Genomic DNA, 17,254 nt, shown 5'->3' on the forward strand with positions numbered 1-17,254 from the left:
CTGGGACCGAAGGTGCGTCGGCGGAGTCAGGCTGCCAAATGTATAGGGCTTTGTAAAAGGTACGAAGTTGGGCAGGGGTCGCTCCGGCTCCTGGGAAGGTAGGGAAGCTCGGAGCTGACCCAACAGGCTCCACACGGGGAGCAGCAGGACGGCGACCTTCCACATCCTGCGTCGCGTCGGCCGACGGACAAGGAGAAGGCGAAGAGCAACGGTGCTTCTTCGCCTTCTTCTTGTGCTTCGACTTACCCGAAGACAAAGACTTCGATGAGGAAAGATGGTGGTGTCTACGCGAGTAGTTCCGCGACCTCCCTCTCGACCGGGACTTTCAGGACCGCTGCCGCAAAGACTTCAGGTTCATGGCCCGACAGTTGAAGCACAACCTCTGGTCGCTCTCCAGATACCAGAGGCACACGAGATGTGGGTCTGTAACCAACATCAAAATGTGACAGGAGTCACACGATTTGAAGCTGGTCTGTCGATGGGACATCCCTCCGTGCACCAGGAGTTGAACGACTCGGAAAAATAAGTCGACAAAAAGTCGAAAAATGACTAAGGCAGGGCTCGACAAATCCACTCGCCCGCTCGCATTTGCGAGGGAGAATGGATGAGGACAAGCTATTTTTAGGTCCTACTCGCCCTTTCTGGAGAGTAGGAAGACAAACTAACTTTTGTCCTCTGGCTTTGAAAACGGAGCAAAAGTGACAAGATAACAAGATTTAGAGGCATTTTTATTGCTCACAAAGGGACTGAGCAATTAAATCATGTTAACTTGTCACTTTTGCTCCGTTTTCAGAGACAGAGATCAAGTAGGTTTCAGTTGGGTCGAGGGGATTTTCCAAGTCACTAGACCTGCAGGACTAGTACAATTTTTCAGATTTGTCGAGCCCTGTAAGGGTACCGCTCACTCCGGATCTGCGCTGGCTGGTGCGGAAAAATAAAGAAGTGATGTCAGCGCGCAGGGGTGGCGTCTAAGTAGATGCGGTCACGTCATCCCGGCGATCGCGACGTCATCCCAGCGACCACGATGCAGACGACGAACGGGGAGTCGACCTACGCCAAGGGGTGCTGCTACAAAAACATTTTTCCAGATCCAGTCTGACCCCTTGGGGTAATTCTAAGGTAAGGAATTGATAACTAATAGTCTCTTTTACATCTGACATGCAGGCGAGTTTTCCAGCGCGCCTTGTATTTCTTGTCTAATCCTTGGCAGGACAGCAGAGATTGTAGCATAATTGTTGATAATTTGTATGACTTCCTCCTAAATGTAATCTACTACTGGGATCACTCTAAAAAAATTCTTGGTAGGCTTTTTTAAGTCATACAAGAAGCAGTCGGATTGCTTAACCATCGTAGGCAATTCAAATCTTTTCAAGGCTCTTTCAATTAGATTATGGAAATCTTCAATGTCTTCAGGTGGAGAGTCTACCAGCTGAGGTACAGATGGTGATGGTGTCAGAATCAATTAGTCATCCCCTTCGTTGGAAGTCAATTGATTTCAGGGATTTCCCTTCCTCTCTGTCATCCTAGGAGTATGGGTCATTCCCAGGAGCCAATGCGATGGTGGATGCTGGAGTCATTCTAGGTGTTAGAGGTGAAGGTATAGGACGAAGATTTCTCTGAGTTGGAGCTTGTGATGGACGCATGAAATGCATTGGAGATGGTGCCTTGGTAAGTTCTGCGAATTTTTTATAATAGTCCTGAAGCATGCCTTGGAGGTTTTGAACCACAGCTAGAGGAAATTGAACCATACCTTCTTGGGATGAAGAGTGACTATAATGTTGGAAGTGTTCTACATATTGTTTAGGTTTTTTCCATGTATTGTTGTTATCTTGGAACACAGTAATCTTCATTATACTCTTCCTGCTCCTTAACATTCAGTTCAGAAGGGCTATAGGCTGCTCCAAATGGACCTTCATTGTCGGAATCATTCTCATCAAATTGGTGCCTTGGCAGGAGAGATCTGACTTGGCGATGTATGCTCTATATGCAAACATTCTTTAGATGTTAAATCCCTCGACGATGGCACCATTAATTTAGTCAACATCGACTCAGTGGTTCTGTTAAACGGCACTGCAAGCTTCTTTGCCAGGGGTTTTACCATCCGCTATGCCATTTTCGTCAACGGCGCATGCATCAGCGGTGTGTTAGTCGACAATGTCTTTGATGACGGGATCATCCCGGACGGTGTAATCGATGGTGTCACAGTCGACGTGGATGTCGACTTTGTTGGTGCTATTTTTGACTGTGATTGCTTAGTAATCAACATCTTTAAAGCCAGTGTAGATTTTATCATCAATGGTCCCGAAGAAGATTTTCTAAGTGAGGATATTTTCTTTTTTCTCCCTGTGAGAAATGTCTCCTGAAGACTCATGAGGCTTTCTAAAACTTTCCAAGGCACCTCTCATGACCCTTGGTCATGCAACCTTTCCCTTTTTCGTGACCTTATTTGAGAGCAAGTTGAATACTTACTATCCTCCCCCTCACAAAGAACAGTTTTTCTTACTTTCAATTTCTGCAGCCATAAGAGAAGCCTCGCTTCCTTTTCCTCAAGAGTTTTGGACAAAAAGGTACAGAAGACTTTGTAATCTTTCACCTTGTTAGCAGGGTATAGGCAGTAGATTCCCCTCCTTGTGTGGGTCTTCAGAATGAATTGTCTTCTACAGGGTCTGATAAGTTATTTCTTTAATTGCTCAGACATTTTATCAGTCATGTATGTGGTAGGTGTAGGTTAAAGTTGCCCTTTAGTTCAGCAGAATAATATTGTTGAAGAACTGAGCAGAGTTCAGGGAAACTCCCTTCACACAATATACGGTAGAAAATCTGTGGGAAGATGCCTCTGTGGGGGAATTCTAGAGGGTGTTGTCGCCTGATTGGCTTAAGTTTAATACTTAATAAATTATCTGGATAAGCTAATCAACTGAATGCCTTTTAGCCATTAAAGGCTAAGCATACTTTATTGTACTGCTTTGGAAGGTACTGTGAGTTTTCCACTTCAACAGCAGGAAATAATTCAGGCATGTGACTCTATGAAAGATCCAATACTGAGAAACTAATGTGTATGACTCTTTGTAATGGTAACGGTGTATGGGGACAGTGAGAGGCTGAAACCAGAAAACACTGTAGGTGTCCTTATTTTAAGTCTCGCCCATTAATTATAAAGTATGCCAATGGTAGCCTTATACCACCAGAGACAGGAATGTTCGGTCCAGCCCACCGGTGTGTACATCTAAACTGAGATCTGTGTTTTGGTGAACAGCAGGAGCTATTCACATGGAACAGGAACCATATGTATGCAGGAAAGATAACTATAACACCATTAAATTGGTTCAATTCCTTTATCAAAGCCAGTAAGTGCTTAATCTACTGCTTGCATCAGTCAATTTCGTTGCAATTTCAATTGACAAGATGAGTGTTACTTAGGCATACAGACCTATAAGAGCCATCACAAGCATGGGGAAGTGGAGACACCACTGGAGACCATTAAAGTGTAGAATATTGATTTTAAAAATTAGAACTACATAGCCTGTGTTCATTAGGAAGTGAGGTAAAAGACGCACTCAATGAATGCTAGGACATGCTTTATAAAATCTAATGTTAATTGTCGCATTTGCCAATTCAAATGTCGTAAGTACAAAGTCATTAGTGTACAGGACTAGCGGTTACTTATACAAATATGGGGTTTTCATCTTGTTTGAGCTAAGGGAATCTGAAATGTGGTGAGGGGCTTTGAGCAAGAATTTCTCTTTCACTTTTCCTAGAAAATGCAGGATACAAATAAGCCAAAATCCCTGCACCAAACATGACAGTTTAAGAAGGAAGGTACTTATCTATACTACTATTATAAAGAGAGAACTATGTCCTTTGAGCCAGGTAAACTCGAAAACTACACCACCAATCCAAACACCCAATACATCTTTGAAAATGTCAGGGCGAGCAGATGGACATAGGCTATATAAAAAAAACAAATATACGTTGTTTAAAAAATAAAATATAAAAAAAGTAGTCCCTTGCAAGTAGCGCCGGCCGCGACGTGCGTTCTGACATCAGGAGCAAGGGGAGGAGCGGCGTAGAGGAAGAGGGGAGGAGCGGCGTAGAGGAAGAGCGGCGGACGTGAGCGCGGGGAGGAGCGGCAGCAGAGGAGGTAGGTCAAGCACCCGCGGGTGCGCTCCGGGGGACCCAATGACAATGTCGGGGAGGGCGGGGGCACTCAAGCAGTCTTAACGTCGGGGCGGGCGGGGTCCCTGAAGCAGCCTTAACGTTGGGGTGGGCGGGGGCACGGTAGCAGACTTAACGTCGGGGCGGGCGGGGGCCCTGAAGAACTTTATGTTTATGTTGTTCACACAGCTCAGGGATCCCAATTATCTCGCAACTTATCATACGCAAAACAAAAAAAAGCACTCGAGAGCATAAGCAGAGATGAGCACTTACATTTAGGATTTATTGCACACTGAAGCAGCCTTAACGTCGGGGCAGGCGGGGGCCAAAACAAAAAACTGCACTCGAGAGCATAAGCAGAGATGGGCACTTACATTTAGGATTTATTGCACATTTCTAAGACGGCGAACACACTCAGGTTGACATCTTGCATAGTATTAACATCAATATGTATCACATAGCTCAAAATGAGGCCCACACTACCTCTGCTGCCATATTCATTTGTACTATTCTGCCAAAGATCAGTAAATAGCACTTCTCTGGCCACTCTCTATAAGTAAGCAACTGATTTCAATGCACATTGGGCGGGCGGGGGCCCGGAGACAGCCTTTTGCTCCCGGACAACGTCGGGACGGGCTGCTAGTAATATATATTTATTTAAAGACCTAGGAGCAGCCTTCGCTTAAGCACTCTACTAACCTATGCTGGCTAAAAAGATAATGGTAAAGATTGCGTGCACAGATTTCACAGGCCTGACCAGAAGCCAGAACATAAATGGGGAGAGTATAAAAGAAAATGACCAATCTAAGGCTAGTGAAATTGGAGAGCTTTTTCTTTCATTAAAACTTGTATACGCTACAGGGAGTACATCTAGTATCTTAAAAAAAGTGCCCAAGAATATAAATTGGGGGAATTACTACTTTGCACATTACTGATATACTCTTACTCAATAAGATACAATTCTTTGTCTCAAGTAATATTAAGACCTAAGGAGGAAGAGATGCAAAATGTCACAAACTGACCATCAACCATAAAGTGCATATGGAGCAGCAAGAATCCATCAGTAATCAATTACCTGTCTGCCATGCTATTGCGTGTCTCTCTGGTGATATCAGGAGCAGCTGGCCATGGCTGGTTTGCAACACTGTCCAAGGCAACATTATCCTGAGCAATGGCAGTTTCCAGGAGGGAAGGAGTGTTCAAACGGTCCGCCTCCACTGCTGGAGTCATATCAAGAGAGTGGATGCTGTGTTCAGAGTTGTGACGGTTTCTAGAAGACAGTAAGTGTAGCGCAGAGGCAGCAGAAGCCATACTGTCCACATGATTGTTGGAATCTAGGACTTCTACGGGAAGCCCAGGCGGAGCGGAAGCAAAGCTACGTTGAAGGATCTCAGACGCAATTTCAGGGATGTCTTGGGACATGGCTGTCGAAGCAGAGGAGATAACATCGGGAGAACGTTCTCGAGTAGGTGACGCCTGAGGGACCACCAGTGGTTCCAGAGTCTGAAGTTCCAGGGGAAGGCTACCTGGTGTGACCTAAAAAACAAACCAGTAAAACACCAGATGAATAGAAACCTCCCTGATGTAGACATTCATAATTAACACATCTCCCTTTTAAGGTAAAAAGTAAATACATGTTTATTTTAAAAATGGTGAAGATATGTATATAGATCTGCAGAAACAAAAAATCAGGTACAGCCTCCTACAGTTTATTCCAACAATCCACATTTTAAAATACCTTTTATCAAGGGACATGGGAGTATGGTTTACATTTATATCTTCATACAACAATAGCATACTAACCAAGCTAGCCGAATAAACAGAACTTGTCTAAACCTTAGTTTAAAAAGGCCATCTTTTGTGAAATAAATATCAGCACAAAAGAGGAAAAAAGCATGGTGAAAAACATCAGCAAGAAGGGGTTTGGAGCACCTGCAAGAACAGGTCTGATGCCAAGCTTGTACAGTGTCATTGTTCTCTCTGCATCTGGCTGCAGTTGATGGAGTAGGGGTACAGACAAATTATGTATCTGTCACTGACATTCGACTTTCTGCCTGTAGCAATCCCCAGAGTCCAGGATTAGAATGAAAGGCAAGGATGTATGCTGCCCCTAATCTTGTTAAACATTTTTATTAAAAAGCCACAACATTTTCATTAACGCACAAGTTACTTACCTTCGGTAACAAGATAGCTGTAAGAAACATTAGTTAGTTATAGATTCCTTGCCTTAGAATTACCCACAGGCGGCAGACTGGATCCGGAAAGTTTTGTCAGCAGTACCTCTACGCGTTGTAAGGTGGAGTCAGTTGGCTCCGCGTCCGTCAACGTCGTGGTCGCCGGGATGACGTTGCGGCAGCTACTTGGACGCTAACCTCACACGCTAACGTCAGTTCTGTACACGACTTTCCATGCCAGAAACGCAGAGCCATGCAAGTTAAAGCATCTGAAGGCCCTCAGTACTTTTTTAGTGGGGTCTTTGGCATGATCATAATTTCTGTCAAGACTGTAGCAATATGAATGATATTACGGTGATCATGATATTTTATCAAAGACTTTGTCTCCAAGGCTGACAAAGCCTGCTTTAGATACATGTGCTAACAATGTGTCATCAGAGGACATTACTGCCTTCAAGGCTGGAATGAGATGCCTTAATTTAGAGTAATGGAGTTACTTTCTCATTTGACCTTTTTCCCTGCACTCTGATCTGTTCCAGGACAAACGCTTTCTCCTGGAATCCGATGGTCTATTTTGTGTGGATTTGGAAGACTTTGTCGTGGCCCTTTTGTTGCCATTAGTATGGCCAGTGAGGGGACAAAACTCGATGAGAGTAGTACCTGGTATCCTTTGTTTTGCAATGGTGCTTAAAGAAGCCTTGCTTCTTCTCTAGACGTACGAGTTCCTTACCTCCGGTAACAATGTATCTGGTAGCGACGATTCTAGCCGCAGATTCTTTCACATAGAATCATCCCCAGGCGTGAGACTGGATCCGGAAACTTTTTGCCACAGCATCCCTGCGCGCCGGGGGTAGGGCGACATCACGAGACTCCGCCCAGGCATCGTCCGCGGACGTGACGTCAGAGAGGTCACGTAAGCCCCACCCCGGCGCGCCCACGTCAGTTTTCTTCGGAGTACTTTTCCGCACCACAAAGCGGAGCCACCAGACAAAAAAACTGTGGGAGCATGTGAACAGTGTGCGAAAGAGTATAAAAAAAAGACACCATAAGGAACAGTGCAACACTGCAGTGTCCAAAGGCAGGGGCAGAAGAAACAGAGCAGAGCCCTGAGCAGCCACACTGCCAGTACGTAAACAGCCTCCCCCCATATCCCCCAGAGACAAGGAACCTGCGTAAAAAGTCATGACACATGTAGCAGGCCTACAACCCTCATCCCGAAACAAGGAAGGGGAGCCAGTGTGGTAAAATTAATTACCTATGCATAATTTATACGGTAAAATCAATAAGAATAACTCAGGTAAATAAGAGGCAAAATCCGGGATATTGAGGTTTACTCAAAAGGGTTTTATTCCTTAAAAAGGAATTGGGTTATTGGCTCGAGCCAAGGTGGCATACCATTCCGTCACCACATAGGTTCGGGAAGGGACAGACAGACAACATATTATTTACAGAAGTTCATATATATAGTCAATGCATTACATTAAACGAATAGCCAGTAGGCGTAACAGCTGAAAAAAGGTGAGATAACATATGTATACGTCATAGAAAAGGCGTTGCAATAGGCGTGCATAAGGGCGTGTACTAGAAACGTCATTCATCATGAGGTCACAAATGGGTGGATTCATAGGAGAATCTTGCAATGTCAGCAGAAATTCATGGCAGAGATGCGCGCGCAGCAGCTTGACGTGTGTCTGACATGTAACTGGAGGGTGAAGGGGACTTGACATTTGAACACCACAAGTGTAGACATAAGTCTGGGATGTCAGATCAACCTAATCCCAAATCGTATCTGATATCGTATGTTTAAGGAACTGTAGTGTCTAGAAGGGAAAGGTCTCTCGGACAGAGGCTACCCTATACTGGCTGTGAGTGTGTGTATATGTGTCTACGTGTCTGCATGCGGGGTGAGGGTGCATGGGCCTACCATGGCAACGGAGTCTATGAATTACTTGCACAGAGACAGAAAGACCGGGCCCAATGCTTCTGCAGCTGGGAGGATGTTTACTTGAACTACGAGACAGGAATGTATTTTCGAGGAGTGGAGCAGATTATTCGAAGGTTGAATACAGTCTTGGCAGGCAGACAGGAACAACCAACCTCCAAGCCACCCAGGCATAGAAGGCAACCACCCCCCCCCCCCCCCCCCCCCAGGAACAAGGGTGAGGCACGACTAGAGGACCTCAATTCAGAGGTTAGCAGGGGGGCCAGGACCACTAGCAGCAAGAGTCAGGGAAGGGAGGGGAGGCAGAGATTGAAGGCAAACCTCCCCCACCTGGAGCAGCAGGAGCAGCGGGGCACAGGAGCACCGTAACCCCATCTTCCAAAGAACCAAAGAGGAGGAATGAACAGCAACAAGACAATGCCACCTTCAAGAGCAAAAGAAGGCACCCACAGGAGACATAGCCCCCCACCAGGAGGCAAGTACCAAAGACCAGCCCGGGAGTCCTCGCAGAACGGGTAGAAAGGCCAGGCCGTGAAGGAATCTGCGGCTAGAATCGTCTCTACCAGATACAACGTTACCGTAGGTAAGAAACTCGTACATCTGATAGAGACTACTAGCCGCACATTCCTTCACGTAGAATAGATACCCTTGCAATACCCACGGGGAAGGAGGGGCTGCGAAAGGACCCCACCAGTCTGAACAGGACAGAGGGTCCCACAGGGGACCAGACCTGCAGACCAGGGAAGTAACCTCCTCCCTTCCAAGCAAGAGGACCCCCACAAAACGAACACCAGCGACCCCCAGAGGGATGTAGGAGGAAGAAGGAAGACTGAAGAGGCCTGTACACTCACAACAGAGGAACCAAGGGAAAGGCCAGAGAGGCCGAAGCACCCCACTCCTCCCCCAAGGCAACAGAGCTTCCAGCCAATGCCAGGACAGGCAGAGGAAGAAGAAGAAGCCTAGAGGGCCCAAGGAAAGAAGGCGAGCCCACCCAGAGGATAGGCAACAGGCCAGACAGAACTGCACCGAAAGCCATAAGCCGCAAGAAGAGCACAGAAGCATCCCAGCTCTCAGGACAAAAGTAGGAAGGAGAGGAAATGCCCGGACACACCACTACAAGGGGCCGCGCACACGACCTCAAGAAGCAATAGCAAAATACAGAAACGCCGTGGAGAACAGGCACCCGAAGGCAACTAGAATTCTCCAGCAGAGCTTAGCTATAGAACAGCTACCACTACCCCACATAGGGTGCGTTAAGTCCCAAGACATGGGAACCCTCTTTGGAAGAACTTCTGCAGCAGAGGAAAAACAAACAAGTCACAAGGAAAAAAACACCCCAGCGGAAGGCTTGACAAGCAGCCCAAAGAAAAACAGTAGGCCTAATCTCAGGGCCAAGTCTGTGTCACAACTGCAGCAAAAACACACACAGTCAACAAGGGGCCGTCCAGCAGCCAACAATGCCAAAGCCCCAGCAAACACAATCTACAAATGGCAACCGGCCCAAGAAGGTCCAGAACCAGCTCAACTCAGCAGTCACTGAGGAGGAGAAGGAAGAGGAGGAGAAGACTAAGGAGGAGGACGGAGCCCTGCCAGGAACCTTTGGATGGCGGAGTCAGCCGGGGCATGGAACAACAGGCTAGGATCAAATGGAAGATCAATGAGCCGCTCCCGAATATTTTCAGGGAACACGTCGCCCTGAAGCCAAGCATGGCGACGGAGGACGACTGAGGAAGCCATGGCCCAGCCCAGCACCTCCGAGATGTCCAGAGCGGAGCGGAGAATAAATGTCGCTAGCTCCCGGCCTTCCAATGCATGATGCCGTAAGTCCACCTAAACAGTCTCTTTAGAGGCTGCAGATCCCAGAGACTCAGCCGAGTCCCACAGACCAGAGGAGGCCCTAGCCAATACACACAAGGTGTTAAGGGCCCGCAGGGCAGCGCTGGTCGAGGCGAACATGTTGCGCCCCCAAGAGTCCAGCCAGCGGGCCTCCCGGGATGCCGGAGTCAATAGTGGCGGCAGGGAGGGAAAATCAGTCCACAAAAGAGGACTGGAGGCAGAGGGGTGGAGGGAAAAACATGCCGGGTCATGCGGCGCCGGAAGGTAACGGTGCAAAAGGTGTTGAGGCACCGGATCCCCTGAGGCTGTATGCACCAAGACCCCGGTCAGGGAAGAAAGGAGCGAACCCTCAAAGGGAAGCAAGATCTCCCTCCCACCAGTGCCCTGGTGGAGAGCCTCCAAGAGATGGTCCGCTGGAAAATGAGCAATCGGGTCACCCATGAGCAGAATGCCCACGTCCGTGGACACCTCGTGAGCAACGGCCGCACCCGCCTATGTAGGGCCCCGCCGTGGAGAAAGCAGTGCCTTCATGGGCGACGGCTGCAAACTAAGGCAGTGTCCCCGAAGCCAAGCGGGACGAGCAAAGGCCAGACCAGGAAGTCAGAAGGAACTGAGAATGGGGGACCTGCCGCTCCTCCGACGAACACCTCGGCCTCAGAAATGGCGGGGAGCCACCCTTGGACGACGCCGGTGAAAAAGACGCCATTCGGCGGCCAGCCTCCGGGGAGGATGACACCAATATGCAGCCAACCTCCGGAGAAGAGGGAGCGTCCGGAGACGAAGAGTCCGCCGTCTGAGGCAGAGGGCCAACAACATCCGGCGCCGAAGGAGACACCGGAAAGGACTCCTCCAAGTCACACTGTGCCAGGGACTGGAGTGGAGCATGAGCCGAAGTGGCCAAGGGGCGGCGACGAAACAACGCTGACTCGACCTCCGCCAAGGCAGCCCCCTGCGTGGAGGAACAAGAGGGACCAGGGGAGCGACACAAAGCCCTCCACCAGCCTCGGCTCAGAATGTGGCGGAGGTGGTCTGGCGACTCATGCGGTGGCGCCAGGGACGATTCAACCTCCAACTCGCCCTCCGATGAGGCAGGGATGAGAGGGGCCCGGAGGGGGACGAGGGGTTCCCACCTATCCTCGACCCAGAGCAGGACGAGGAGAGGTCACCGACCCCTGGGGCGCCTGCTCGGAAGGAGCAGGCGCTGGCGCTGTGGCGGCATCACCTCAGCCGCGGACGAGGCTTTCGCCTGCCCAAAGGGCCGAGCAGGGCTCTGGGATGCGACTCGAGCCCCAGCGGCCTCCGGTGACACCACGAGGCAGAGGCGCTGTGGTCGGAAGGAGGAACCCCCGAGGGGCCGCACCCCTACAGCACCACATCCTCCAAGCCTGGATCCGAACCAGCCGGGGCCGGAGCCGCCGGCGGCGCTGCAGAGGGCCCTACACAAGGCAAGCGATCCGCTGACGCCCCAGGAGGAGAAGGAGGAGGAGACGCCAGCGAGGTCTGCAAAGCCGCCGCTTATGTCTCCATCTGGACTCTTGATGCCCCATCACCGGGAGACGGTGGATAGGACGACACGCGGGGCCGCATCACCCGCAGAGAGCCCACGCCCCCGGCAGGCCGAACACCAGCCCCACGAGGACAAACTGTGACACCCACAGGGGAGCGCCGCTCTCGTGACATCTGTATCTGAAGCCGTCCATCGAGGCTGATCGAGGGGAGGAAGCCGACCTTGAGAGATGCGCAGAGAGTAGTTTCATCCAGCGCTCCTGCCACGACTTAGCTTCAACTCTTGGCACGCCTCACTATCAGTGGTGCTGTGATCGTCCCCTAAACACCACATACAAATGAGGTGAGGGTCCGTCGCCGACAAAAGACGCCGACATGTCGTGGAAGTCTTGAAGTCCGAAGGCATTCGCACACTGTTCCACCAAAAGAAAAGACAATGATGAAGAAAAAAAGGCCCCAAACAGGCCCGTAGCAAAGACCAGATCCGCGTTGCTCGCGGAAAAGGAAAAAACTGAAGTGGGCGCGCCAGGGTGGGGCTTATGTGACCTCGCTGACGTCACATGTGCAGACGGCGCCTGGGCGGAGTCGCGTGATGTCGCCCCACCCCCGGCGCGCATGGATGCTGTGGCAAAAAGTTTCCAGATCCAGTCTCACGCATGGGGATAATACTACGTGAAGGAATCGGCGGTTCGTAGTCTCTATCAGATCTACGATTTTATGGGTCTCGATTTCATTTTTCAACCTTCTAATTTCTTCCTCATATATTGGTGAAATATAGCGGTACCAGAGGAAGATAGATTCATATTTTGTTCTACGTCTTGTTTTAGAGTTGCAAGTCAACAAAGGATGCTCTGCACAAAAAGACCCCATGGCAGTAGGTTGTAGCAGGCAGCTCAGCCCAAACACAGATGCACTTTTAATATGATTGGCAACTCGAGATCTTTAATGATCATTGTTTCAAACCACTGCTGTCGGTTTTGGGAGATTTTCCATAAAGGTGGTATCTCTTCCAGGGGATCCTCATCAATAGTCATAAGCACATGAATAGAATAGCAAGCCAACCCCTCATCCTGCGAGCAAGTAGACAGGAAACTATTCAGACATCAGAAAAAAATCAGACGTTAGGCGAACACAGACTCCGAACCTTCAACACTTAAACAGATTCCGCAAGGAGGCCTGCCCCACTTGGGTATATGCTCTGGAGCCTGAATCCAGACAGTAATGCCTGGTAAATGTGTGAACTGATTTCCAAGTTGCCGCTTTGCAAATCTCGGCCATCGGTACATTATGCAAAAAAGCTACTGTTGCCTCTTTGCCCCTAGTTGAGAGAGCCTTAGGGGTAGCGAGCAAAGGTTTATTTGCCAATTGGTAAGATAACTTTATACAAGAGACTATCCATCTTGAGATGGTCCGTTTGGAAGCACCAAAACCCGTTCTGACCGAACCATAGTTTACAAACAACAGGTCAGACTTTCTCACACATTTTGTGGCTTCTAAGTAAAATTTGAGAACCCTTTTTAGATCCAGCGAATGCAGAGCTCTCTCCGCTGGAGTCATAGGGTTTAGAAAGAAAGAGGGCAAAAAGATTGTCTGATTTACATGGAACTCCGACACCACTTTAGGTAGGAAAGAAGGGTGGGTTCGCATAACCACTCTATTATGGTGGAACACTGTATAGGGCTCTTTAGATGACAAAGCATGAATTTCGCTAACTCTGCGTGCAGAGGTGATCACCACCAGGAACACCATTTTCCACGACAGGTGTTGCAGAGATGCTTTATGGATGGGCTCAAAAGGAGGGCCCATTAGCTTGGATAATACCAAATTCAACTCCCAAGGTGGAGAGGGAGGTCTCACAGGAGGGTAAACCTACTTTAGCCCCTGTAGGAAATCCTTAACCACCTGAAGCTGAAAAAATGAAGGTTGGTTAGGAGACTTACGATAAGCCGTAATGGCTGCCAAATGTACTTTTATAGAAGAGTACCTTAAACCCGACTTGGCCAAATAGAGTAAGTACGGTAGGATGACTTCCTCTTGACCAGTAGTCGGACTCCAACCCTTCTGAGCACACCACAGATAAAACCTTTTCCACTTCATAGAGTATGAGGTCCGAGTGGAAGATCTCTTTGACTCCTTTAGAATGACCATGCAGTCTGCAGGAAGGTTTAGGTGTCCATACTGCAGGACTTCAGAAGCCATGGTGTCAGGCTGAGTGAGGGGAGGCTCGGATGGAAGATCTTCCCCTCTTCCCCCCCCCCCCCTCTTGGAAAGAAGGTCCGGCCTGCATGGAAGCCTCCAATGCGGACGAATTGACAATTGCAAGAGACCTGGGTACCATCACTGGCGAGGCCAATCTGGTGCTATTAGTATCATTTTCATCCTGGGAGAGGTGGAAAGGCGTATGCAAATGTCCCTGACCAGTTTATCAAAAGTGCATTCCCCCTCGTTCCTGGTCAGAAGAACCTGGATGCGAAGGCGTGGCATTTCTTGTGGTCTTCGTCTGCGAAGAGGTCGATGCTGGGACGACCCCACTGCTGGAAAATGTCTACTACGTCATCGTTGAGCACCCAGTCTTCTTGCTCTTGGAAGTGACGACTTAGGGAGTCTTCCTGAACATTCTGCTCTCCCGGCAGATGGACTTCTGAGATCGATAGGTTCCTGGCCAGCAGCCAGTGCCAAATCGCTTGAGCCTCAAGAGACAAAGGACGAGAGCGTGTTCCACCTTGCTTGTTTAAATAGTACATGGCGGTTGTGTTGTCCGTTTGAATCAATATTGAATCTGACTGAAGGGCTGGTTGAAAAACCTTGAGGGACAAGTGGTCTGCCCGCAGTTCGAGCATGTTGATAAGGTAAGTCTGCTCGTTGGGGGTCCATCTCCCCTGAGTTTGGAAAGGAGCCCAGATGTGCCCCCCAGCCCTGAAGAGAGGTGTCTGTGATCAGGGATTGTACAGGCATAGGCTGATGAAACTGAACTCCCACCATGAGATTCTGAGGGTGCATCCACCAGAGGATGGATTTCCTCGCAATGGGGGATAGTTTCCTCGCAATGGGGATAGAAGAATCCGGTTGTTCCACTGACCAGAGGCCTGACTCCATTTGACTTCCAGGTCCTGTTGAAGCGGTCTCATCCTCAACCTGGCGTTGGGTATGAAAAAAATGCAGGAGGCCATGGAACCCAGTAGAGAAGCCCTACCGTGAAACGTAGGAACTTGCGATGACGTGCCGTGATCGGGATGTGGAAGTATGCATCCTGAAGATCCACTGAGCACATCCAATCGCCTTTCTTCAGGTGAGGGAAAATGTGGTGGAGAGATAGCATCCAAAATTTCTCTTTTTTTATGCATCTGTTTAGAAACCGCAGATCTAAGATGGGTCTGAATTTGTCCTGCTGGTCTTTTTTCCGGACTAGGAAGTATCTGGAATAGATTCCTTTTCCTCTCTGCAGTGATGGGACTACTTCTATTGCTTGTTTTTTTAGAAGGTCGCCACTTCCTGTCGCAGGAGGACCAAATGATGTTGTCTGGATTTTATCGGAGGACAGTCTTTTGAGGCCGTGCAAAAACGTAGTGCGTATCCATTGACTAGTACATTGTGCACCCGCTGGTCTTTTGTTATTGTGCGCCACTCTCAAGCGTAGTGCGTTATACTTCCTCCGACTTGGGTGCGCAACGGTGCTGGAGGAAGCATAGACTCATTGCTTCCCTCCTCCTTTGGGTGTGGAAGAGGATTGCTGCTGGCGCCCTCCTCTTTCTCTGGATGAGCGGCCTCGACACCGATCGTTGGTGCAGCGTTTCAAAGATAATAGACGTGGTCGTCTGAGCTGTGGCCATGGTAATGCCTAGCTTCTGAGCCCCTCTGGACAACACATCTAGGAAAGTATTCACATTATCAACTGGTGACACTCTGCTGGGAGGACTATCCGTGAGGGATGGAGAGTAATCCCTCTTAGATGAGTGCGTTGACGACTAGGATGGTGTACGCCGCCTTCTATGATGGCTATGTGCAGGCCTTCGGTCAGGAGACCTGCCCCTGTGTTCTCTGGTGCGCGTGGTAGGCGATTTGTCTGCTTCTTGCAGCAAGCGCTGTAAAGAAGACCTATGTAGAGGGCTTGAGTATTCAGCTGCCCTTCTCGCTCCACCCGCTGATGCAGACTTCCATACATGTAGTGGCTGCAGCCATCTGGGAGAGAGATGAACTGAAGGGGATTTCTGTCTCCTATGAGGGCTTCTGGAAGGAGAACCTGCAGGACTTCTGGACTGCACAGATACACTGCAAGACGAGGCAATGGTCTGTGGGGAACTTCGGATGGAATGCGAAGAGGCCCCGTGTGATCTTGAATGCTACCGCCGTCGCGGAGAGTGATGCGATGTCTGTCTTGACGTGGACCTGCTCTGCGTCACCATAATGGGGGAGGACTTTGGATCTCGAACGTCTCCTCGACGTCGATCTTGAATGCCTCGACGTTGCATGACGTGACACCGAATGGCTGGAGCCTCTAGATTTTGCTCTATGTGAAGAGCGTGCCTGCAGCCTCCCCGATACTCTGTTCGACAGGGAAGCCCTTCTCGACGCCAAACGATCCCTCAACGTCGACATCCGTGGTCTCGACGTCGACTGTTGCTTTGACAGGGATCTGGACCACGATGTTGAACGCCGTCTTGACGCCGGCAGAGGAGATGGTACTTGTCTCGACGTCGAACGCCTTTTGGAGACGTCAACGGAGCAGTATGCTTCGACGCCGGTCGCTGATGATCCTGCGACGGTGGAGCCTGACTCGACGTAGACAACCGCCTGGTTGACGTTGACGGACTTCTACGCTTCGACGTCGATCGCCGGCTACGACGGAGCATGTCTCTACGTCAAAATCCTCCTCGACGGCGACGACGGAGACCTATCTCTCGACGTTGTGCGAGCCCGCACCCATGGAGAGCGTTGCCTCGACGCCGATCGTCGCCTGGTTGATGACGGCAGAGTTCTCGACGTACCTGCGATCCTTGACGTCGACCGGTCTTCTCTCGACGGCGAGCCAGCCGCCGATGGGTCTTCTTGTCGCCGCTTTCGTCGCTGAAGAAGGGTTTTGAAGCACCGAGCCCGACGCCAATGTTCTCTTCTTCCTCAGCGGTGACATGCCTCTAGAGGATGATCTTCTTCTCTCTACAAGGTCATAGAGGCGAATCCTCTCTCTGCCCTTTAAAGTTCTCATGGACAGAAGTTTACAATGCTGGCAGGTGTGAGGTTCATGATCTGAAGGCAAACATAAAATACAGACTGAATGAGAGTCTCTTTTTGCCTTCTTTTTGCCACAGGAGGGGCAAGTATCAAAAAGGGAAGGCACTTCTGACTGGAAAACAATGCCAAAACCCTTTCAAAACAGTTGAAAAACACTTCAACACAGAAACAATGTCGAAGTAAAGAGGTTTAACCTCAAAAAGTGAAACAATTTTCTGACAAAAAGTCAGAAAAAAGTAGAGCTGTGGAGACCAGGGTCCTGTCAGAAGGAGCCGGAAAAAACAACTCACCTAACTGTCACCTCTGAGGCATGATGGGAGCTAGGGGTCATGGCTGCCTTAAAGGCACGGTGCCAGTTTTCTGTTACTGTCTATGTGAGTTAGCTTTTCAGCTTTCTACCCTATGGTTTGTT

The 17,254-nt window shown here is 49.4% G+C and overlaps 1 protein-coding gene across 1 annotated transcript in view; it reads right to left on the reverse strand.

Annotated features, from left to right (window-relative positions):
• EDC4 (enhancer of mRNA decapping 4) overlaps positions 1-17,254 on the reverse strand; it is an 841,744-nt gene that overhangs the window by 440,688 nt on the left and 383,802 nt on the right. The window contains exon 18 of the mRNA XM_086945254.1: positions 5,231-5,691. Within this exon, the coding sequence (XP_086801380.1) occupies positions 5,231-5,691 (461 nt within the window). The remainder of the gene's footprint in view (positions 1-5,230; positions 5,692-17,254) is intronic.

This window comes from Lissotriton vulgaris, chromosome 12 (genome assembly GCF_964263255.1).
Source record: "Lissotriton vulgaris chromosome 12, aLisVul1.2, whole genome shotgun sequence".
Taxonomy (NCBI): Eukaryota; Metazoa; Chordata; class Amphibia; order Caudata; family Salamandridae; genus Lissotriton; species Lissotriton vulgaris.